The 25,808-nt window shown below is 44.2% G+C and overlaps 1 protein-coding gene across 6 annotated transcripts in view; it reads left to right on the plus strand.

The window, feature by feature from the left end:
* The window catches only part of LOC146798510 (cytochrome P450 2F2-like), a 443,597-nt gene that overhangs the window by 294,972 nt on the left and 122,817 nt on the right, over positions 1 to 25,808 (plus strand). For all 6 annotated transcript variants that reach the window (XM_085625789.1, XM_085625794.1, XM_085625792.1 and 3 more), the window contains one exon: positions 17,596 to 17,737. In XM_085625789.1, the coding sequence (XP_085481915.1) occupies positions 17,596 to 17,737 (142 nt within the window). The remainder of the gene's footprint in view (positions 1 to 17,595; positions 17,738 to 25,808) is intronic.

The following is a 25,808-nucleotide window of genomic DNA, read 5'->3' on the forward strand; positions in this document are numbered from 1 at the left end:
TCTATGGCAAAATGAACCCCCTCATTTTGTTCCTTTGTAAATTAAATGTTTTAAGTGTTACCACTTTATTCCAATCAAGATGGCTTCAGGTGTGCCATACTTTTGTCATAAGTAAGACTGTTAGCGCTCTAGTTGTTCGTTAGAACACGGGGAACAACCTTTACAACGCAACTTTTACAACGCACTACCATTACAACTAAACTGTTACAACGCGAGTGCATTGACAACGCAGGACATTACAACGCAAGTCTTTACATCGACTTGCACTAGATGGCGTGCTAACATTAAAAATAGTGTAGTTTACTATCCCAACACCTTCCCTACTGTTACGTGGACTGGAGTTGGAATAGTAAATTACACTTTTTTAATGTTAGCACGCCATCTAGTGCAAGTCGATGTAAAGACTTGCGTTGTAATGTCTTGCGTTGTCAATGCACTCGCGTTGTAAAACTTTCGTTGTAACAGCATGCGTTGTAACAGCATGCGTTGTAACGTCATACATCCGTTAGAACACTCTGGAACATTCTGTCATTGGGCAATACTTGGGCTATATCTGGGTGATATTTGGGCTACATTTGGGCTCTTTTGTCTCTGGTGGCCATTTTGGGAGACTTATTTGTTATGAAGTTTCCTAATTTCCTCATTTACTACAGTCTCCTCAGTAGGAAATTCTTTCCATTTTTTACTTTGATTCCATCAAGAAGGCATTCAGATGTGTCACACATTTGCCATAAATTCAGAATGTTAGCACTCTAGTTGCTTATTAGATCACTGTAGTAAAGCTACTGCTCACCAGGGAAGTCTGCTGCTGGTATTGAAAGTGCATGTTTCAGTCTGCATGTCAGAATTTTTTAATGAAATAGAAGAGGATTTGAGAAGTCACTCAAAATGTGCCCTAATTTTTCTTTCTGCAGCACTAATCATACTTTTTATGGCAAAATGAACCCCCTCATTTTGTTCCTTTTTAAATTAAATGTTTTAAGAGTTACCACTTTATTCCAATCAAGATGGCTTCAGGTGTGCAATACGTTTGTCATAAGTAGGACTGTTAGCGCTCTAGTTGTTCTTTAGAACACTCTGGGAAGCTGCAGTAGAACACAAAGGAATCAACTGACAGTCTCTGCCCTTGTTGGATGTACATGTTTTACTGAGAATGTCAGACTTCATTCTCACATGACTGAGAAAGATAATGTGAATTTACAGAAAATATGCTCTCAGTTTAGCTTATAGATCACCTTCCAAACCTCTGTGGGAAAAGCATGAGAAAATAGTTTTCTCTCAAACATGATTCATGATATCACAGAAGAAGGCTTTTTCACATGGTAAAATCACCTTAGAACACACCACAATTCCTAAAATGAGTATGGTACCATCAACAAATGATTTATAATATAACTAAAGTCTTAAAACCTTCTATTAACTGCAATGCTTTTTAATGAGGTGCTATCATGTATATTGGTCCCAAGATGGCTGCCAACAATTCTTGGATGAAGTACTGACAGCCAATCAGATCTCACGATGAGATGTGTGGTTAGGCTCCGCCCAGATATATCTATCTTTTTAACTCTAATTTTCTCAGGAACTACTGAACGGATTTACACCATTTAAGCAAAAGACACGAGTCTGAACTGAGGACTACCTCTTTGTCAAATGTGGTGTAATTCCGTTCAGCGGTTTAGGCTGTAGCTGCGTCAACAGGTCCTATGGGACAATGCATGGGGAAAACGCGTTTTGGGACCCCCCTTTTTTCTTGGCCCCCGCTTGACGAATCACCGTCAAGTTTTCAGGATAGGAGCGGACCAGAGCTGGCCAAAAGTTTAGAAAATTTTGCAAAGATTCGTCAATCGGCACCAATGTTATTCCAAATAGAATGTTGCGGATTTACAATGGAAAATAGGTCCTAACTATAACTACCTACTGGCGACTCCACCACTCTACAAATATGCCTCCTGGTGCACTGCTTGTTCAGGGATAAAGTCCCTTTGGATCCTGAGGGTCAAGAAGCCCTGCTGTTATCAGCAGTAAGTCCTACACAGTGGGATTGCTGACAGCTGGTCGGAGGCTCGTTTCCTTTCTCTACCACTCTGTGAATGCACCTAATAGTTAAAATAATGTAGAAATTCACTTTAAAAATCGAAGGTTACAGGAACATTATAGTTATTAAATAGATTTTTTAAAAAATAGAAATTGACTGAAAAAAGACAAAGGTTACAAGGATATTATAGTTAGGCTCACATTTGACTCATACAAAACCATAGAAATGCAGAGTTATAGTTACCTGAGCTAACTACAGCCGCAGCCAGCACAGGTAAGAGCAGTGGGGCTGGGTTGGGGGGATTTGACAGACGACAACAAGGGAAAATTAAATAAATCATTAATTTCCCCTCATGGTCATCTGTTGAAATCCCCGCCACCCGTTCCCACCGCTCTTACCTGCATGGGCCGCGGCTGGCTAACTATAACTTACGCCCTGGCAATCCACTGCCTCAGACCTCACAATTTACATCACTCATGAGATGGTCAGTGACATCACTGATTACATTACTGATGACATCTCAAATGGCTCGATAGGCGCGGCCTGATGATTAACTCTTCAATGGAGTGCAATCGTAGACCCATTGAGAACGGGCAGGACTTAAGCCCCATGAGGCAGGACCCGCTGACGCCGCCACTTCAAGCCTGGAGGCACTGCATTTTAAATAGAAGGGGGTCTTATTGCATGGTCTGCAACCGCAGACCCAAACAGGGGGGCAGGACTCAAATCCCCACAAGTCCCTGCAGCAGGAGCCTCTGATACTGCCACTTCGTTCCCAGAGACACTGTATTTTAAATGGAAGGGGGTTCCGATGCGCAGGACGCACCCAGGCGCATGCCCAGGTGAAGACTGGGTGAAGACTTGACCGGAAGAGGCCTAGTTGAAGACAGGGCGAAGACTGGGCCAGTCTTCACCTGTCCTCGTCCGGAAGAGGCCGGGCTGGGCCAGTCCCCTTTGAACTCACTCCTGGGATCAAAACTTTGCAACCTGGTGAGTGATTGCTTACATTTGTTGCTCCATATTGCTGTGAATCACAATTGGAAAATGGAAAGCAGGGGGATTTCGGTCTTCGCCTCCAGCTACTCCAACCTCTATTAATAAGATGTTACAAAGGGAAATCGGGGCAATTGCAACCAAAATTGAACTTATTGAGAGACGACTGTCCCTGGGTGGATGTGACTCTGTAGACAACCCAGGCCCTTCTCCCTTGTCTATGAACACAGAGGCCATGGAACAACAATGGAGTGACCCAAATGAGTGCCTTGGTAAGAAGGCTAGAGTCTGTGCTCCAAATTGCGAAAGTTTATGGGGAGAATTAAAGCAAACTACAAAAAAAACTAAACGGGTTGCAAAGACAAAAATTACTTCTCAGTCGTCCACTCCTGTCCCTACTGTAATGGTACTACAAGTAATCGACCCACCACTAATTGGAGCAAAATAGAGGCCCCTGGATGTAATAGCAAGCTAGAGAGGTTAGACAAATTAATGGAGACCCTGATTGGCTAGGTGAAGGGAATATTAACAGAACAGCTAAATCCTATAGCTGCCAAGATCGATTCATTCAATAAAACTGTCAATGACCAGAGTCCCGAAAAGGTCAGGCCTCCAATTACTTTAGAAACTATCACTCAGGGTTCTTCATCTGATTTGACTTACATGCCGTACAGCCAGATGAGTCAAGGAATAACCATGACCAATATAAACAGTGGGTTATACACTAAACATCTTAACAATCATAGTGGTTGGAAAATCAAAGTTCCGCCAAGTGTGAATCCACCTCTAGTACCTGGAACTCCAGCCACTAATAGAGAGCAAGAAAACGGGGGTGGAAGATATCAACAAAAATAAACCAAAAATCTTCTGATAATTAATTTACCACCAGCAGCATGCCCATATGTTGTGGTGATGACAGCAGTTCCACCACTGAGGGATGGCCAGAATGAGTACCATACGGATTTGAAAAACAAATGCCTAAATTGTAAAACACAGAGATCGGTTGATTAAACAAAGAAAAGAATCCAATAAATCTCAAAATCCAATTCAAAGAGTCGTGATTGCAGAATTAGAGAAACCCTAATTCATAACATAAGTATTGTATTTTACAGAAATAAGAAAAAGAAAACTTGTTTAGAATATACAATCGATAAAGTATTTCCAAGTAGACGAAAATCTTTTCATTGTTCCCATTTGATTAGCATAAGCTTTTTCTAATGTTTTTGTACGCTTCATCTTGTTAAACCATTTCTCATATAGAGGTGCTTCAAGCAACCTCCAATTCTGCAATATTAAAGAGCGAGCCACTAACATAGAAATTCCCAGAAAATTACCCTCTGATTTATCTAGCTAACCTCTCTGCTAGAAATACCGAAAAGAGCTGCCTTGGCTATGGGAACGTACGGCTTCTTTATAGCCCTACAAAAATATCCAAAAATTCTATACCAAAACATCTCAAGTTTAGGGCAAGTAAAAAATGTATGTCACCATCCTTCTTCGGCTTAGGAGAGGCAACAAAAGCTCCTATTTTCGACCTGGGGATAGAATTTATTTAGGGCCTTTGGAGTGTAATAAGCCACCCAGTGCGAAAGAAATGCCATTCTCTCAAAGTTGGCAGCTCTAAGGATTTTATGACCAGAAACAGAAATAGTTCGCCATTCTATTCTAGAAAAAGAGCATGAGGTTTCCAAAGCAACTTTCGCCAAGAATTATTCAACCAAAGAGGATTGAATTTGAGATCTCAATAATCTGTACCAGTTTCCTACCCCTCTCATATTAGCGGAAAAAAGAGAAGTAGCAAGCTTAGAAGGAGAACTGCTCAGTATTATTTTATATTTATTCAAGAAGTAAGCTATTTGTAGGTATTAAAAAAATGAGGGTTTAATCCGTTCATGACATCTAGACTGATCTTCGTCCCATGTAATAATCCTGTCCTGGATAAAAAACTGATTGACCATGCCCAGCCCAGAAACCTGACAGGTTCTAAGATGGAAGGAATGTAGAAAGAGACCCAAATACCTACATTCACTTAACTTTAATGAATAGAATCCAGAAAACCCATTCTGTTTAAAGAATATCTTCAGCCTAAACATAAGATCCATAAACATTTTATATCGGGGTTTTTTAGGGAGTTTCGAAGTTTTTAGGAAAGTAGGAGTTTGAGTTCCCACTTCTGCAATCATTTTATTAATGAAAAATTCTCTCTAGGTTTTGTAGTGGATAATAGACAGGCTGTAAAATCGAGAAAATCAGAATCCTAATATGAACGTATATGTGGTAAAGTTAAACCACCTGATTCTACATCTAGTTGAAGAACAGAGAGTTTAACTCTGGACGCCTTCTTGTTCCAAATAAAAGATCTAATCATTGAATCGAGTCCTTTAAAGTAACTAGCATTTACCTTGATAACAACATTAGAGAAAATAAAAATTGATAGGGGTAATATTGACATTTTAATAAGCGCGACTCAGCCTATCAGGGTTAGCGGGAGACTTGCCCATCTTGCCAAAAGTTTCTGTATTTTATTACTAGTTGCTTCGTAATTCAATTTGGCTAGCTGGCTAAATTGGCCGGTTACGAAAAAACCAAGATAGTGTATAGGGTCTGATTTATGTGCCTGTTGCTCAAGGTTATCAGGGAGGAATTCAGGTCCAATATTTAAAATTATGATCTCAGTCTTTATTGGATTAATCCTATATCCCCCTATTAATTCAAATTGTGTAACCGCGGACCATGACATCTAATTCCGGGTTTTTGATTCAAGCATTAGATTATTTTAATGTTAACAAGACACCAGCTTGTATTATGATGGTCGATGCAGAAAAGGCTTTTGATTTAGTTAACTGGGACACTTTATTTTTTGGGCTTAAAAGTTTTTATTTTCCGTTTCAAATTATTTCTATGTTAAAAAACATTTACCAGGGGGCTCAGGCACAGATAGTAATAAATGGTAATCAAATAGGTTTAGTGGATATTAACAGGGGCACCAGGCAGGGATGCCCCTTATCACCTTTATTGTTTACTTTTTTATAGAACCTTTAGCAATTAGAATCAGAGGTAATAGGAATATTCAAGCTCCAATACCAGGTATGGCTAAGCTGAAGTTATTTGCTGACAATGCCATTTTGTATTTATGTCCTGCTAGGTTAAACATTGATCAGACTATGAAGAGTTTACTCAATTTGAATTAATAGAGGGATACAAATGCCTAAATTGGTTGAGAAAGTTCAGGGGCTATCCAGTATCTCAAGCTAACAAAATCCTTTTTACATGCCAAGTAAGGTGGATTGGTAGGAGAAGGACCGATTAGGTGGTTGACTGTATAATTGTCAACATTAGGAACCCAGCCATAGCACAGAAATTGTTATATGGTAGCCACCACCATGAGGCAAGAGGTACCAATGTATCACTTCTACCATTGGGGTACTTCTATAAACCACCTACTGGCATTAGAAGGGAGATTGGTCCAACTATGAAAGTGAATTACGCAGTCCCCACAGTACCCGCCAACCAGCCACCTATATTGTGAGATTATTTTTACAACGTGCCAGTTAATTATAAGTTTGGACTACTGGACCAAGTAGACTGACTCAATGGTGTTGATTTGACCACCCCAGTGAGAAAGGATTTCTTGGCTAGAAGATTTGAGGGACTCAACCACAGGAGCCCAAGAAGCAGAAGGACCCCATCCCCAGATATAACGCCAGAAAAGGATACTTTGGGTTCAGCCTTTTCGTCCAATAATCACCTGGGCGGACTTTATCTGTGGCCCAATCCAAAGATCAGAAAGGTTACTTCAGCAACACTGGAGAGAGGGTGGTGGGTAATAATAATGAGATGTCTGTTAGAGAGACATTACGACATCATGCAAGTTTATCCGGGAACATCCTGGGAAATCCTCTCCTTATCTACCATTGATTGTGCCCAAGTGAGAGAATCTACCAAAATTATTGGGGACGTCAACTTTCACGGTTTAGTCCCTGTTAGGATTATTAAAGCTAAAGGGGAATCTTGCTTTTTTTAAGGTGATTTCATGAAACCTTGCTGGTCTGGGCAAACAACTTGAAAACTAAGACTGGGGATCTTTTGTAAGCTATTACGATATTTGTTTATTGCAGGAAACATGGCTTATGTCACAAATAAGTAGAGGAGGTTACTCTACCTTTCGTGTTGAGGCGGTTTGTAAGGGTAGAGGAAGACAATCGGGTGGGCTGATTATCTAGGAAGGTACACACTTAAATTGCAAGGTGGTGGGGTGCGAGGTCATCTTGAATGATGTTATGTGTGCTTCCATAGGATTACCCCCAGGAAACACTATTTGCATGTATAATATCTACTCCAGACCAATAGGGAATAAAAATGAATCGCCAGCAGTTAGTCAGCTAAATTTTCATCTGCATAATCTTAATCCAAAGGTATTAAAAATAGTGGGGAGAGGGGCCTAAATTACAAATTTGAACCCTTAGACCACAAATATACAGAGAACGTCCTGATAGAAGATAGAATTTGGTCTTTACCGGACTTGAATATTAATGCAATCAAGAAATGGTACACTTTGGCAATTCAAATAAATGCACTGGTTCTAAAACATAAATTGTGAACAGGAGGACCAGGTCTGACAGAGTAGGTAAGAACACCTTTACTGGCTTAAATGGTTCAAGTCTGATTGACTACCTTCTAGTAGCTGTTAGAATGTGGTCCTTGGTCAAGGACATGAGTGTGAGATCCAGACACAACAGTGATCATAATCCTCTGGAGTTGGTGTTGGATATGCCAATAGATTCAAATAAATTTTGTCAAAGGTGGACTGACCCAATGTAGTGTGGTACGGTCAAAATGAAGCAGTGTTTGGGAACCCACAAAGTGGGTTAAAAGGCCCCTCACACACCAACCTAGTTGGTGTCATACTTCATCATTGGGGCCCCAACCGGGTGGCCGAATGCCCCCTGGTTGTGCTGCAACGCCGGACTACAGCGGAGCTGGTGTGGTGCAAGAATGTGATGTGGTGATGATTAAAAACATATATCTCTGAGAATCCTTGCCATAAGAAGATTTATTATTGGCGGCTCAGGATATAGACTAAAAAGATATGTGATGCAACTAATGAAGAAATAATTATCTGCTAGTTGGCTGTGTTGTGGGTCTACATGTTTCAGCTCACGTATAAAAATAATGAGGAGCTTTCGTCAGGACCAGTGCATAGTGAGTGGCAAAAAGTGAAGTGCCACGTGGTGAAAAAATATTAAAAAGGTTATTTACCTACACACTCGCTAAGGTGTGTGGACACAGTGTCAACAAAATTGTTGACACTGCGGCGCAAACACTATGGCTGAGTGAGAGCGCTGTGCAGGAAGCGGGAGGGGGGCGCTCCTTACAACAATTTTGGTTGTGAAGCTACAATCGCCTGGCACCTACTGTGGCCTCCCGAAGTCCCGGATGCCCGGATGCAATTTTGTTGACACTGTGTCCACACACCTTAGCGAGTGTGTAGGTAAATAACCTTTTTAATATTTTTTCACCACGTGGCACTTCACTTTTTGCCACTCACTATACACTGGTCCTGACGAAAGCTCCTCATTATTTTTATACGTGAGCTGAAACATGTAGACCCACAACACAGCCAACTAGCAGATAATTATTTCTTCATTAGTTGCATCACATATCTTTTTAGTCTATATCCTGAGCCGCCAATAATAAATCTTCTTATGGCAAGGATTCTCAGAGATATATGTTTTTAATCATCACCACATCACATTCTTGCACCACACCAGCTCCGCTGTAGTCAGGCGTTGCAGCACAACCGGGGGGCATTCGGCCACCCGGTTGGGGCCCCAATGATGAAGCATGACACCAACTAGGTTGGTGTGTAAGGGGCCTTTTAACCCACTTTGTGGGTTCCCAAACACTGCTTCATTTTGACCGTACCACACTACAGTGGGTCAGTCCACCTTTGACAAAATTTATTTACATCCAGGGGATACGGACGTACCCCCCCTGCCCCTTTTTCCCTAGCTCTCCCATTGTTCTTTACACATATGCCAATAGATTCCACATCTGGAACCTCTATTAGCCCTATGGATGATAGGTGCTGCCTTACCCATAACAAACGGGGAATCCACAGGCGCACAGTGGTATGATCCATGTTGAGAGCTCACTTGTGTAAATATGTAATTTAAAACTTGTTTTATCCTAGATGGGATTCAACTAACAATAGGGGAGATACACAAATACCTAAAAAATGAAATTTTCAAGGCACTCAGGGATTAGAGACAAACTAAGTTTGATATGTTGATGTATGACAGTCAGTGCAGGAAAGCCAAAATAGCTCTGGTTAAGTCAATCAAAACTAAGAACAAGGTGGAAATCCTTTAGAGTAGAGCTAATTATAAAAAGGTAACATGCAAGGCTAGAAAGGAATGGGAATCCTGAGCCAGCTACAAGCGGGCGTCCGACAAACACATCGAGGAAGAGGAAGTGGTGTGGCGCCGCAGCCAGGGCGACTGACTCCGGAATCTGGGGATCATGGTTCGATCCCCGGCGCCAGTGGCAGATTAGCCCAGCACCATGTGACTCTGGGCAATAGCTTGCTTAATCTTCTCGACGGCCCCCAGCGCCTAGAGACCCTTACGGGTGATTGTTCAAGCTTTACAAATGTGGATATATTATATTATTATCGACGATAGACCAACGTTTTAGACTTCAGTTGAACTACTAAAAGACAGTCTTGATCGAGAAGGGTAGGCTCTATGCGGAATTTGGAGACCTCAAAGCGGCATGCGATATGACCCCAAGACATAAGTTGTGGCTGATGATTAGAAACATGGGAATTCCCAAATATTTATGTAATACCATTGAGAGGCTACATGGAAACAATTTTGCCAAGGTACGTTGTGGGAAGTTGGAAGAGATGACTGCCCAATTCCCAGTGGGCAAGGGTGTAAGACAGGGATGTATATTGGCTCTCACTTTATTTACACTGTATATAAATGACTTGGTTGAGCACCTAAATGTAGTTGATAATGATGCCCCTAAACCGACAAACATGAGGGTTTCGGCCCTCATGTTCACTGAAGATGCACTCTTTTTGGCAAAATCCCCAATGAGCATACTAAAGACCCTTGACGAGTTTAGCAGATTCTGCACCAAAAGAGGCTTGGAAATTAATATCAATAAAACCAAATACATGGTATCTAACCGTTGTCGTTCGGTGGGACCAAATCCTATACTTAATGGAATCCCCTTAGAAAGGGTGCATCTCTTTGATTATTTAGGAATGTCTCTTGATGAGAGTATGGATTGGGGACACCATGTCATTAGACAGAAACTATAGCTAGGCCACCAGATAGGGAGACTATTGAAGCTACATAAAGGGTCTTCTAGCAAAGTTTTCTCGCCAGTAATACAGTTGAATAACAGCCAAGCACTGGGGGTAGCTCTATATGGGACAGAGATATGGGGACACAAAAAACCTAAAGAGCTTGAGTTGAAGGAAAACTATTTTTTGAGGTCAATAACATGTCTCCCGGGAAGTACCCCATTGATACCTCTAGGACTTGACACTGGATTGAGACCAATTTCAGATCAAATAGAATTAAGGCCTTTATTGATCCAGAGAAGGCCCTGGGCTGCCCCAGAGCTGTCCCTATCCTGCAGTGGTGTAGTAGAAATCCTTAACAACCCATGCTCTGCTTGATTCCCCTGGATTAAGCACATAAGAGAAAGCCTCAAAGGGATGGGTCTCTTGGACCTCTGGAGTGATCCACGGGGTTCATGTCCTTGTATAAGTGCACACGACCTGAAAAATAAATACAGGACTTATAAGCTGTCTAATCTTTTATCCTCCAATGCACATGGCACCTTATCCTGCTTCTTTTTACAGCACTAAGATTTTTATTTAATAGAACCATTCCTGGATACTGTTGAACCTAGTATGGCTAAAAAAGCTATATGTACAATTCAGGGTTGCTTCGTTGCCTGTTCGTGCATTTATACTGGGCTGGTCAGAAGCAAATAACCACAAAAAACAGCTGCCCTAGTTGTGGGCATCACAAAGAATCAGTGCCCCATTTGTTTTTTACTGCCCTTGTTATAACAAACCCAGGTCAAAGTGGTTAGCTCCCATTTGCAGGAACCAGTCCACTAGAAATCTAAAGGTGGCCCTTAGGATTTTGCAAACTAAGCCAGCCCTCCCCCCTCTGGTTTTCACAGTTTCAAAGTTTTTTTATGAGTTCCTGGTTTTTAAGAAGGTGTAATATTCCTCCATAATTGGGGCTAGTTTTACAAGTGCTAATATATGATTCATTTTAATATTTTTTAGCTAGACTATGCTGGTTTTTAGCTCATGAATGTTTTAACTTTTGATTTTATGTTAAGTTATTCATGTATCTCTTTCATGGTATATCGAACACCAAAATAAAGAGTAATATGATATTATATGACTTCATCCAGTGAGTGTAAAAGTTTTTAAGAGTTCATGGGTGTTAAACAGATATACAAACCAACTATAAATGTTAGATTAGTATACTAGTTGTACTACAAAGTAGTGATACTATCTCTAATATGTGTGATCTGAGTGGATGTATCTATGTGTTGATGGGTGTGTGTGTGGCTGTATGGGTGTGTGAGTGCATCCATGAGTGACTGTATGGATGAGTGAGTGGATTTCTGACTAGGTTTGTAGGTCAGTGAGTGGTTGTGTCAGTGTTGGTATGGATTTGTGAGAGGGTTCTGAGTGGTTCTATAGGTGTGGGAGTTATTGTATGTGAGGTTTTATGGGTGTATGATTGGCTGTATGGGTGTGTGAGGGGCTGTATATGTGTAAAAGTAGGTGTGTGAGTAGCTGTGTGGGTGAGTGACTGGGTGTGTGTCTATGTTGGTGAGTGACTAGATGAGTGAGTGACTGTATGGGTGAGTAACTAGGTGTCTGAATGGCTGTATGACTGAGTGACTGAGTATGTAAGTAGCTGTATGGGTGAGTGAGTGGCTATGTGAGTGAGTGATTGTTTAAGTGAGTTGGTGTGTGAATGATTGTATTGGAGAGTGAGTGTCTGTGTGAATAACTCTGCGTGTGTGAGTAAGTATGTGAGTGCTTGTATGGGTGAGTGTGTGGCTGTGTTGAGAGGCTATATGGGTTATGTGAGGTGTTGTATAGGTGAATAAATGTGTGTGTGAGTAGCTGTATGGGTAAGTGTATGGCTGTGTGAGTGAGTGGGTGTGTGGATGATTGACTGGTTGTATGAGTGGCTGTATGGGTGAGTGAATGGTTTTGTGAGAGGCTGTATCAGTGAGTGAGTGGGTGTGTGAGCAGCTCTGAGGAGGAATGAGTGGGTGTGTGAGTACTGGTATGGGTCTGTGAATGGGTATGTGAGTGGTTGTATGAGTGGATGTACAAATGGTTGAATGGGCCTGTGAGTGGGTATGTGAGTGGTTCTGTGGATGATAAGTTATGTTATAGTTATCTCAGATAACTATAAATGCTGAATTTCTGTGGTTTCGTTTAAGTGAAATGTGAGCCTAACTGTGAAAAAAATATATATATGTATGTGTATAATGCATATATTTATTTCAGGATTTTCTGTTTGAAAATAAAAAAAGAAAACTGCTTGGACAGTGGTTACTGTCAATGTATTATAAATGACAGCCTGGTTGGAGGTCATTTATACATTTCATGGGTGGTCCCTCCGCAATGGGGATGGAGTAATTTACTATGTCCCCCTGGAGGAACGACGTGGCGTCTGTTAAATTATAAATTAGACCCTAAATGTCCAGTGTTAAAGAGTTAACTTAATGTCATTATCATTTGTTATTGCATTCAAGCAAGCTTTTAATCATGTAGACATCGAGGTTTCAACCTACCTGGGTTTTAAATTGTGGTTGAGTTTTCATCAGGACTGACACGTCAAATACCGTAAGTAATAAAAAGAAGAGTTTGCTTAGTGTTGTGCCTAACAACACTGGACTTAGACTATTAATAAATGCTATATAAAAGTCCTGAGGTAACAATTTGTGACCTGTGCATGCTACATCATCAAGTAACAGGATCGCGTAAGAATCCTTTATTTAGATTAGGACCCAAAGATAGGATGTTCTGAAAGATATATCGTAAACGAAGAATGCAAAACCAATGTATATGGATCATAACAAGTGGGAGTTACTCACCAACTGCAATGTATATATCCGGGTTCGGAGACCTCCACAATACTCTGTGGGTATAAGAAAAAATTACACCAATATAATAAATTATATCAAACACTAGTGCCATTGCTGAGTGCATGCCATGTAGAAGTTATGTAAGTGTCCAAAAGGTGAGTAAACGGAAAGAAGTTTGCACTGCATAGGAAAATCCATGACAATAGAGGCTCATGAGCCCTCATCATAAGACAAATTAATCCATCAAGATGCACATTTTTGGGCCCTATCATGTATAGGGTGCACTTTCTCTATTTGCGTCCAGTGCACCTTAAAACAGGCGCACCAGGTGCAAACAGGAAAAGTGCGCCCTATTCATGGCATGTGCTGCCCTAGGGGCAGCGCATTCCTGTGAAAAACAGACCGGCTGCTTTGAAGCCGCTCTGTGTTTTCACTGTGCAGGGGGCAACCCGCCTGCACTTTTAAAGGGAATTAGAGATCTCCTTGCAGGCGGGTGCAGTCGCTGAATGTCTGGGGCGTCCAATGGACCCTCTTCCCCCCTTCAGAGGGCTGCCATCAGGTGAAGCACTGCCAGTGGGCCACCATTTTGATGGCCCACTGTCAGTGCGCCTCCTGATAGATTTTTTGCCTCTGCGCCCACGTCTGTAATACGGCACGGGTGCAGAGGCAAATGGATTCCCTCATTTGCATGGGGCACACACCTATGAAAATAAGGGAGCGCCCCCTGAAGCTAGCACTAGTGCTTTATGTGCGCCAGCGCAATCAGTATTACAGAAGGGGCCTCACAATTGTCTGCAGCCCCTTCTGTAATACCAACGTGCCTCTGGGGAACACAAAGTCGGTGCAGACACCCATTGCGCCCGCGGGCACTTATGCAATACAGCCCCTGGTGTCTACACTTGACAAGGTGGTTGTAAAATATTAATTAGGACCATTTTGTAAATGTGCTTAACATGTACAATTTTTAAATCAGTAGCCCTGTATAAATCACATTTCTTTCAGACAGCTTGCCAAACAGTATAAACACCGGAAGCAACCTACATGTTGATTGGTGTCTATAAACGGATGTATGACGTTACAACGCACACTTTTACAACGCATGCACTTACAACGCATTTTTTACAACACATAATCCATTACAACGCATGACATTACAACGCATGACACTACAACGCATTTTTAAAAAATACCTTTACAACGCATTTCCATTACAACGCATACTACCTTTACAACACATACCATTACAACGCATAATATTAAATTACATTTAAGCTAAGTATTAGATAGTATAGGGGTAAAAGTTACTTTTCTAACTCCTGGGGGTGCAACAGTAGGGTAAGTGTTGGATAGTATAGGGGTAAAAATTGCTATTCTAACTCCAGGGGGTGCAACAGTAGGGTAAGTGTTGGATAGTATAGGGGTAAAAATTACTATTCTAACTCCAGGGGGTGCAACAGTAGGGTAAGTGTTGGATAGTATAGGGGTAAAAATTACTATTCTAACTCCAGGGGGTGCAACAGTAGGGTAAGTGTTGGATAGTATAGGGGTAAAAATTACTATTCTAACTCCAGGGGGTGCAACAGTAGGGTAAGTGTTGGATAGTATAGGGGTAAAAATTACTATTCTAACTCCAGGGGGTGCAACAGTAGGGTAAGTGTTGGATAGTATAGGGGTAAAAATTACTATTCTAACACCAGGGGGTGCAACAGTAGGGTAAGTGTTGGATAGTATCGGGGTAAAAATTACTATTCTAACTCCAGGGGGTGCAACAGTAGGGTAAGTGTTGGATAGTGTAGTGTAATATTATGCGTTGTAATGGTATGCGTTGTAATGGTAGTATGCGTTGTAATGGAATGCGTTGTAAAGGTAGTTTTTAAAAATGCGTTGTAGTGTCATGCGTTGTAATGTCATGCGTTGTAATGGATTATGCGTTGTAAAAAATGCGTTGTAAAGGTAGTGCGTTGTAAAAGTTGCGTTGTAAAGGTTGTTCCCCCTATAAACTGCCTAATTAGGAGGGGGAAAAATCCATTCTCACTGGAAGCCTGAATCAATCACATTTCTTAACTGTAGTCTGCCAGCTCCTAGAAATATGCAGAGCTTCATGTTAAACATATTTTTGTCAAAAATCTTTTAGCAAGCTGACAAACAAGTGAAATTCAAATTCCCTATGCACACTTACAAGGCACTTCATAACACTGGCCTAGTATACCTCAAGACTCGCATCTGCTTTCACAAACCTTCCAGACACTTATGCTCATCCGAACCCCTACTTGCACAAATCTCATGCATATCGAAAACTAGATCTGGTGGTCAAGCCTTCACCTACATCTCTCCTAAAGCATGGAATGACCTGAATCTACACATAAGAGCCTCCTCCTCACTTCTTGAATTCTGCAAATGATGAAGATCTGGCTTTTCAAGTAGTCCTACTAGGCCTTAGGAGTACCAAGACTCACACCTAAGTGCCAGGAGAACTTTCCCAGTTATACTGCTCTGTTCAAATCTGCATAAAATAAGACAAGACAAGTGGTGACATAAAAATAACAAACCATAAGTAGCATGGATTAATTACATTTCTGTCAACTTGCAGAGATTCTTGTAAATATCTTTTTCGACGTAAGCAGGAAACAAAAAACAAGCCTGGCAGATGAGCTTATCTTGCCCCCCAGGAAATACAAATGATCTTAGAAATTGTCAGGAGGAAATGTTTTAAAAATAGAGCTCCACCACTAACATTTTCTTTTCCACTGGTCTCCTCCACATGATGAAGTGCAATCTTGCAGAAAACGCATATGGTGTAACTAGTTCCACTGAATTATAAGGACAATAGACTCCACTCAGGTTACCTCCTGATGAGAAGGAAAGTAGACATGCAAGAATTCAGGCTTCTTCTTGATTTTAAAATGGAAACTAGGTGGGAGAAGAAATAAAAGCTTAACATTTTTCCTTTGGACCTGCATTTTAACCATCTACAGCATGGCATTAGATCTATGGCTTTGTATTATGTAAGAAAACATTAACAATACAACGTCCTGCCTTTGAACCTCATGTTGGCTGCATCAGCCTTCTCTAATTTTATATCATTAGTAGCATCTTATTAAGGTAAATGAAACTATTTTTTCCCTTATTCCTAAATGATTGGCCACTAAATGATCTTTCAATTTAAAGGATTCAACAAGATTTCAACACAACATCTGACCATCTTCAATTTTTGGCATTTCAGATAAACATAAACAGGTCCAAACAAATTTCAACAGAAGCATTACAATATTTTGCTGAATTATTGGTCACATATAACAAAAAAGAGGACTCAGAAAAAACAAATTATAGAAATGCCACCAACACTTGTCGCATAGAAACACAACATTGTCTGTTATTAAAACATGGCATGGCATTTACATGGATAATACTCAATTTACCACCACGTGTAATTGACTGGGAGAGGATTTGATATGCATTTCAAAAAGTTATAATTTTTGAAGAAAAATCAAGGACTAAAAATAGCGACACAGACTCATAGTCCGTGGTACAGTTATCCTTGAAGAATACCTTTTCTTCAGCTCCATGACATAATAATAGTTTACTCCGTATTTGTAATCGCAGTATTTTTAATATGATAGCGTCAGTGTGGACTTTATTTATTTTAGACCCTGTAAAAGCGCATTTAATCTGTACAGTTAATAGCTAGAATCCTTGACTCACTCGCCCATTCATTTTGGTAATGCTTTCTTTTATGTACTTTAAAAGCAAGTTTTAGGTAGAGTTTTCCCTTTGTAAAAGGTGCCCAAGTCCTGTAACTGAGTGTTGATTATAATAGTTTGCCTGCAAATAATATTCTCATGAAAGAGAGCTATGTTAATAGTATCCTTTCCTTACACCATGGTTCTCAGGTGATAGTAATTCTAAACGAAAAATCTACAAGAGTAGTTGTTCTATAGGAAAAACCTATAGAAAAGGAGATCACTTAAGAGTGTGAAGAAGGCAAGTGATAGCATAAGAGAACATAAATGGTAAATGGCCCACAAGGTAAATTTCTCAGAATAAACAATTCACAAAAGTAGAAGTTTTGATTTAGGAGCTCTGTAGTTTTGTTGGTTTGCCCTACAGTATGGGTAGGGGGGCTGAGTGCCTCATACACTAGAATACATCTGCAGAGCTGTAAAAATCGAGATCTGTACTTAAATATGTCTATTTGATAAGTTAGGTGGAGAAGAGGACCACTTGTTCGGCAGAGAATATCTAATGACTGATGCGGTACAACAAATAACATTTATTCAGTAGACAAACTTGGAGAATAAATAATTGTACAGCATAACTTTTGTGAATGGATGATGCATTAGGTCCTAAAAAGGAATTGCTTCATAAGTCGATGGTGTGTATCAGCCTCTTATAATTGTATGTGAACCATTTTATTTCAGGAGAAAAGCAATCCGACTACTGTGTTCAACTGGGATACCTTGGTAATGACCACACTTATTCTGTTCCACGGTTCAATCGAAACAGTTAGTACAACTTTGAGGTTTGGATTTCTACACCTAATGAAAAACCCCAAGATTCAAGGTAAACACAAAAAAAATTATGTTTACTAATGGACTAATTTCAAAATTAGATGAAGATATGGTAGATTGGGGACAAGCCTGTGCAGATGGCGGAATGGAAAAATCAATGCCAAGAAAAAGAATTAGAAAATTGTAGCGAGACCAAAAATGGAAGCGTTTAGTCAGAGCATACATTTGCTAAAAGGAGTGAAATGAGTTGGAGTATTCAAGAGACTATTGTGTGACATCATTTTAGGTAACCTGTTTTAGTCAACTTTGTTCCAAGAAGTAACATTCATTTCACTATGGCTTTGGCCAGATTTACTTAAAGGATGCAAACTTCAGCAATGTTTTGTTGGATTTTTTAAAAGAACTGGCCATTCTTGATGGTCACAATCTCAGTCATTTTTGACTTCTGATTCCACTTGGCAACAAGCTAGAACTACCCCAAAAGTTCTTCTGGGGGATATAAAATTCCAGGACACAATCAGTTTGTCTCCAGAGTATGCCCAACTGAAATATTCCTGCCAAAAGTAGCTTATGCTGCAGATGCCGTGGCCAGCCTGTGAAATCTAGGAAGAAAATGGTTGGGAGAAAAAAACTCTGAGGGCAAGTTTGACATCACATGGATCTTTTTTTTTAAGGCAAACTCCAAAAGTGCCGCTGAATGTTCAGTATCAAAAAAATATGAATTACCCATGGACTCAGAGCATTCACCCAGCACTTGCTGAACACTTGTGGGCTTTTTCTGTCGGTGACCACCATGGTTAACATGGCAGTCTTGTACAGGAAACAAACTAGAGGAAATGACATTGGAGGAGCTGCCCTAAAAACAGTGGGTCCGCAATGTCTTTACCCCCAGGTCCCTTATGTACTCTTCCCATTCATTACAAAGTGGAGATAACCATCTCCCCACAGAAAAAAAGACCAGAGGAATGCTGGGACCCTGACCCCCCCTCCCACTGGGAGTGCATAATCAGCATTCCGCCTGTTCTTTTTTTCTGTCTGTCGACAGAATTGGGATGAGGTGCTGCTCCTGCTGGGCTTGAGTGGCGTTTCTTCTTCCTCTCCCCATAAGGCTGCCTGGCTGGGCGGGTGGGGAGTCTGCTGGTCTGCCTTCCAGCTGTGCTTGCTGGGAGGCTTGGGTGTTCCCAACCGATTCTTGCGTGCCGGCTGACCTTTTGTGGCTGGTGCGCCGGCCTCCCGGTTCCTTCTTGGTTGCAGGGCGCATCTTCCTGTGGCCTGGCCGGGTGGAAGACGTGCTCGATTGCTGGTTCCCCTGCCTTAGTCTGGCTGGCTGTGGAGGGGGGGGCCTTATTCTTGCCTTGCGGACCCTCCCCTTGGTGAATACCGCACAGTGATGTCTTTTTGTTTTTGGTGCGTGTGGATTTTCACATTGCTTCTCCAGTTGCTGGGGCATTTGAGACTCCCTGTTGGGTTGCCTTCCCTGCCCTGGCATGGATCCTGGTTCCCCTTGAGATGGTTGGTTGGTGGGAGCCTTGTTCCTGTTTACCATCCCCTCCCCCCTGGTGAGTACCTCATATCGGTGATAGCTGCTCTGCCTGTGTTGCTCTTCTTCTCTTCTCTTGTTGTGCGGTGCATGGCTGGGGGTCTGCCTCGGGATGTCCGTTGTGCGTGCCAGTCCTCCTCCATGTGCACTCTGCCTGCTTCTTTCACTCGACACTGCTGGGTGTGTGCCTTCACGGCTCAGATGGCCGATTTTGGGGCTAGGGAGCCTGGTTTGAGTCAGTGGGCGGGTCAGTCGTCCTTTGGCTCTGGGTTATTTGTTGCACACATGTTTTTCCCCGCAGCAGTGTTCTGGCTCGCTATTCTTTTGGCCTTGGGGCTCCAGACCCCCTTGCGGCCTGTTGGTTGGCTGTGGGTTGGTCTTTGCTGCCCCTGGTGTGCTTGGCAACTGGGCTGGTTGCTCCTCCTGTCTGAGCAGGGGTGCTGTTGGTGTGCCATGGGCTGACTGGGGTGGGTTTGGGGCTTTGTTTGTACCTTCCATCCCCTGGTTAGTGCTGCGTTGCGGTTGTCCTGGTTGTGCTGCTGGCATTGTTGCTTTTGGGGCCTTTTTGGTGGTGCCGGTCCATGGGTGTCCAGGGCTTGTGCCCCTGCTGTGTTGGTCGGATTGTCTTTCTCTGGTGCTGTGTCATGGCCAGTTGGTGCCTGGTCTCCTCTCTTCTCTGCGGTTCTCCCTGTTTGGGGGTCTGCCTGGGTGCCTGGTGCTGTTGCTGTGCCTTGCACCTGTTTTCATGTTGTTCGGGGGAGGGGTTGTGGTCTCACGGCTGGACTCCCAACTTTGGTGCTGGGACACCAATGTTCGAGCCTCGGGGTCGTATCCACGTCCTGTGGTTCTGAGCCTGCCATGGTCGCTCGGGGGGGGGGGGGGTTCGGCCCCTACTTCGGTGTTGGCACTGGTTCGGCTGTGTGCATGGCTGGCTCAGCGTTTCTTCCTCTGCTGTCGCTTGGTGTGCTCAGTGGTGCGTGGTTGGTCTCCTTCCTCGGCCATGCCTCCTTGCCTGTGTGCTCTGTGGAGGTCCTGTTGTGGCATCTTGGTGGGTTTCGGCCCCCGTTGCTGCATTGCTTGCCCAGGAGTGATGGCCTCTGGTTCATTTATGTGCTGGGCCTGCTCCGCTTTGTGCTTCTCACTTGTTTGCGCTCTTGGGGTGGTCGCATCCTCCCTTGCCTGCTTCCTTGCGTGCACTCCTGGGCTTGCTCTGGTCTGTGGCTCTTCTCTGGCTTGGTTCACCCCTGGTGGGGTGCCTGCATTTTCCTGCCTGGTACTGCTGGGTTTTCTTTGGCAGGTGTTGGGCTCCGGGTTTTTGTTGTCTTCCCCATTGCCCCAGAGCTCCTCCTTCGTTGGCCCTTCTTGTGGCCGGTGGCCTTTCCGCCCTGTTTGCCCCTGGCTGCTGGGATGACTCTGGCCTTTTCATGCCTGTATGGGGACCCTGGGGTTGTGTGTTTCTTGGAAGTTTCCCTTTTTGTGCTTTGTCTGCATGGGTCTGCTGCTCTGTGGCACGGTCCTCCGGCCATTGGGTCCCTGGCCCCTCCGTTGCCTGGTTTTGGTTCCCCCTGCGTTGGGCCACTGTGGGTGTTCTTCTTTCTTTCCCCCCTTGTGTGTTGACAGTCGAGGGGTTGCATCCGGTCGCTCCTGGTCTGCGGGATTGCTGCTGGTTCTGCTTGGCCTCCGGATCTGCCTCCTTGGTTTCACTGACTCCTGTGGATTTTGAGCCGGCTCTGGGGTGTGTTTTGCCTGGTGTGCCCCGGCCCCTTTTTCCTGATGTCGGTGTTCTGGCTTGTGTGCTTGCCACCTGTTGGTTGGCTGGTCCCTCTGCTGTTGGTTCCTGCGGGTTGGGGTGTTCCTGCCGGTCTGGGTCTGTCTTTGCATGTCCGCCCGCTCCTGTCTTCCTTGCGTGGCCGCCCGGGGTCTGGCTCCCGGTGTGTGTGTCTGTCAGTCAGTGGGCCCCCCTCCCCTGTCGGGGTGCAGTCCCATGGTGTTGTCTTGCTGCTTTGGGGATCTGCCCACCTTGCTGCTGGTTGTCCGGGGCCTGGTGCTGGGGTTCGGGCGAGGTCTTGTACCTCTGGCTTCTCTGCTCCCTCCATTGTCTCACTGCCGGCAGCTTTGTTTTTCTTTGGCTGTTGCCTTCATTTTATTGCGTCTGGCCAGCTGCGTGGTCCGGCGGTTCTGTGCCGGTGTCTCTGTTGACCTCCCTGTCCTTTGCTTCGGCCAGTGCACTGCGTGGGGCTTCTACCGGGTGAGGGTTGGGGCGCCGGGTCCTCCTGCCTGGGCGGGTTGCCTGTTTCCTTTTTGCACTCTGTTGCACTGGTTGTGGCTGGTTTCTTGTCCTCTGCCCTGGGGTTTGTCCCCTGCTCCTGCCCGCCCTTTGTGCATGCTGGGCCGTGGAGTTTGCATGCCTGTGTGGTCTTTTTGGCTTCTGCCCTGGCTTATGTTGCCTCTCCGGCTTGGCTGGTTTTGGAGGTTCGTTTGTCATCCCCTTGGGGTTGGGGGTTTCAGGGGTTGTGGCAATTGGCCCTATCCCACCCCTTCTGAGCCTGTGCGGGTTCTGGGTTGTTGGTCTCCAGTCTTTGCTGGCCTGTCTGTTGTTTGGTCGGCTGTCTGCCTGGTCTCTTTGGTTGAGTCTCTGGTTGGCTTGTTCTGCTGCCGTTTCTAATGGTCCCTGGTTCAGTTTGCAGCCTTGTTCCTTGTGGGGCGTTTGACCTCTGGGGGTTCTGGTCTCTGGCTCTTCTCCTGTCCTTTTCGGTTTGGTTGGGGTCTGGCTGTCTGGTCCTCCTGGTTGGTCTTTTGTTCTTTTGGAGACTGGTTTCTGTTGGGTTCTTGGCATGCTCCCTTCTGGCGCTGTGGGCTTTGTGGGTCGGCATTCCTGAGGTTGTGTTCCTGTTTCCCTGGCTTTTTTGTGTGTGCCTTAGCCTTTGCTGGCTCTTGGCGTGTTCCTGGGCTCTCGCTGTGGCTTGGCCTTCTGGGCTGGGTGGTTGGTGGTTGTCATATGGCAGCTCTGGTGGTTGGTGCTGGCTATTCTTTCCTGGGGCCTGGTCCTCTTCTGTGGGGTTTTGGGGTCTTTGTCCTCTGGGTTCTATGGGGGCCGGGTTGTTCTGGTTGGAGGGGGGCTGGTGCCTGGCCGGTGCTTTCCTCCTTCCTAGTTTGAACTGGGTGGTCCTGCCCTTGGGTGGTCCTTTGGGTTTGTGCCTGTGCCCTGTTGGCTGGCCTTGGCCTCTTTCCGTTTTGCTTTCTCCAGTATGGCTGCCCAGTGGTGTTGGGGTTTGTCCTCTGGTTAGCCCTTTTGCCCTTCTTGCTTGGTTGTGGGACCTTCCGTTCTTCCTTTTGTCTTTTTGGAGCTGCTTGGGTGTCCGTTTGTCTGTCTCGGCCTCCCTTCTGTTCTTGATGGGGCCCGCTCTGTGTCTGTGCTGCTGCCGCGTCCTGTGTGCCACCCTGGTGGTGCTGGGCTTGTAGGCCTTTTGTCCTGTGGGCTCCCTTGGACAAGTCCAGTTGGGCCTTTGTCTTCTCTGATCCACTGCGGTCCAGGGTGTTGGTTGCTTTGGTGCCTGTTTCCCTTCTGGGGCTTTGCCTTTGGGGTCTCTTTGGGGTGCCTCCTTGGCTCCTTTTTGGCTTGGTCGCCTTTTTGGCGTGCTCGCCTCCATTTGGTGGGTTGGAATTTCCCATTGGTTGTCCCGGGTGCTCTATTTCCAGTTTCTCTGGTTAACTGCCTCCTTGCTGTCGCCTTCTGTTTTCCTTGGTCCCGGTTGGTTGTGTCCCTGCTGGCCTGTTCTGGCTTGCTGGTCGGTTTGGCCGCTGGGGGTCTTCTTCTTCTTTGTGTGGCCTTCTCACTATCCTTTTGTTGTGGGTGTCTTCCGTTGTTTTTTTTTTGTTTGGTGTTTTCTCCCCCTTCCATGTTCACTCGGGGGGGGGGGTTCCGGGTGTATGCTGGCTGCCCTTAGTGGGTTGTCCTCTTCTTTGTCTTTCTTGGTCGTCTCCTGTTGTTTCCTGCTGTTCTCCCTTTTGCTTCCCATGGGTTACTGCCTTATGGTGTGGTTTCCTGGGTGTAACTGTGGGTTTGGAAGGCCGGGTTTTCTGCTTTGGTATTTTCCACTTTGTAATGAATGGGACGAGGACATAAGGGACCTAGGGGTAATGCTCTATTACTTACTGGTAATCTTCATTATTTTGGGTCCAGCTATCCTCGTACCATTCATAGGCCCACCCTCCCTCCCAGACAGCTGGCCTTCCTGTAGGGGTTTGGTTGTTCAAGCAGAATGCTGGGTAAGTGCTGATTGTGTACTCCCAGTGAGAGGGACGGGGTTAAGGTCCCAGCATTCCTCTGATATTTACTGTCAGGAGATGGTTATCTCCACTTTGTAATGAATGGGACGAGGACAACGGGACCCGGAGTAATGAAGATTACCGGTATGTAATAGAGCATTTTACTGGAGTTATGCCAATGCAGTGTTTTTCATGATAATGGAGACTGCAGTGACATTCTTTGTCCCAAAAAAGTGGGTGGATGGGACATTTAACAATTATTTGCTACGAGTAATGTTGCTTGCCAACACTACATGGCCATATGTCTCCTTATGGTATTTTGTGTAAACAAATGGCCTAGATTTGGCTGATATTTGAGCAAACACTGTCGGATATCTATCTAATGGTAAAATATTTTATTTTTTACTTTGTCTTTGATACAAGTGTTTATCAGCCTGGGGAGAAAACGTTGCAGGATGTGTCCTGAAAGATTTGCATGGCTTATTAAAAGCACCAGCAAAAGACGGTGCCTTTCTGCGGTCAGTACAGGGTAAATTGTCACTGGCAGTTGTAGTACTTGTTCCTCGTTGTATCCAGGAACCCTCTCTTGCACATGGGGATATGTCACAGAGATGTATAAAACCAGTGCACCAAATATAGATCAAAGAAATGAGTCTGTTAAAACTGAAATAAAATTGACAAATGTTAGATCATATCTCAAAACAAACAAATGGAATCTATTGTTCAAACATTATATGTTAGCATGAACTAATGGAGGTTGTAAGTTTGAAAAAATAAATTGCTAACTTAAAATTCAAAACGTTATAAAACATTAAACAAGATTTTTAACTTAGTTAAATGACCTATCAGGCTAGCTCTGCATGACATCTGTGACTGAAGGCAGATAGGTGGTACATCTAAGAAGCACATCTGATAGAGACGTCTAGCCACAGATTCTTTACCTTAGAATTATCCCCAGGCACTAGACTGGATCCCGAAATGTTTCTACAGCAGTACCTCTGCATATCGGTATACGGCGTAGGGCGACTCCGTAACAACGTTGTACAACAGATTTGATGTCTTTTGAGTCCATAGACGCCCTCCCCTGATGAGCAAGCATCAATTTTTTTATTTTCTGCACTTCCACATGGAACCAGAAGGCGGTACCTCTGGCCATTTTGACCTCATACGATGAAACAATGTGATTTTTCTATAGACATTCAAGGTCTACGGTGTCGACCACGCACCCTCATCCTATGTGCATGTGGTGTCTATGCATGCACCCTGACTCCAAACGGTGTGGCTAATGTCTTCAGCTTTAGTAGTCGCTTTTGCAGGATCACCACATGACGCTGTTGACGACACGGTAGTCGGCGGCTCCTCATTGGTCGGGGTCCTCTTCTTCCTCCAAGGACTGCTCGAGGGCCCCCTCCCACAGTCCTTCATCCTCAAGGTCACCTGGTGGTGCTGTGGCCTTCCCCAACTTTACTGTGTGTACGTGGTGTCCCTGACTCACCCCTTAGTCCTCCAATTTAGGAGTTGGAGTGAGAATCTGGGCTGCGTCTTCCAGTGTTTCCCAGCTCTGGGGCAACTCTGGCTCAGATGAGGGAATACTATCTCTCCCTCCATGCCATTTTTAGCTCTCAAACTCCCTCTGTTGCGCTCCTCGGCCCCGGTCAGTGAAGCCTCAACTAACTCTAAACTGGGGTGACCGCCCTTGGTGTGCTGTCCGTGTGGATCCCTGCCCCGGCAGGTATTTATTTTCTGCACTGTACCCAGTCAATGACAGGTTGTGGTCCCTAGTTGTTCTCTGGGATGCGTCTTAATTTCTGACCATGTTGGTGTCTACTCTGGTTGATGCACGGTCTTCTTTGCTTTCTACCTAGGTTCTGATTGGATTTTTTTCATGGTATTGTGCGGATGCACTGTTGCCTTGTTCCCTGTCCGACAGGAAACTTAGCCTGTGTTCCTTACAAGTGTTCCTCAATATGTTTCTGTTACTGTTGTACTCCCTATAGGGAACGCCACATGCCATTCTTGGTGCACTGATGCAAGTCGGCAGATGGTGCACTGGGGTCCTTCTTGCCTCCCCATACCCCCGTTTATTTAGTGTTTTTTAGCACTGTCCAGGGGGTTCTTCCCTTCCACTTTGTTGAGGCCCTTATTTCCTAGCAGACGCAATGACAGGGGCATGGTTCTTGACCTATGGTTCTTTGTCTGGGATCTCCCTGAGTGGTGATGCTTCTTTCTCTCTTCAGGGGTTAGCACTTGTAGAAGCATATGCAAGACCCCTGTTCCAAGGTTGTAATAATGCACCCATTGGCTGCAGTAATGG

The sequence above is a fragment of the Triturus cristatus genome, chromosome 9, assembly GCF_964204655.1.
Source record: "Triturus cristatus chromosome 9, aTriCri1.1, whole genome shotgun sequence".
Taxonomy (NCBI): Eukaryota; Metazoa; Chordata; class Amphibia; order Caudata; family Salamandridae; genus Triturus; species Triturus cristatus.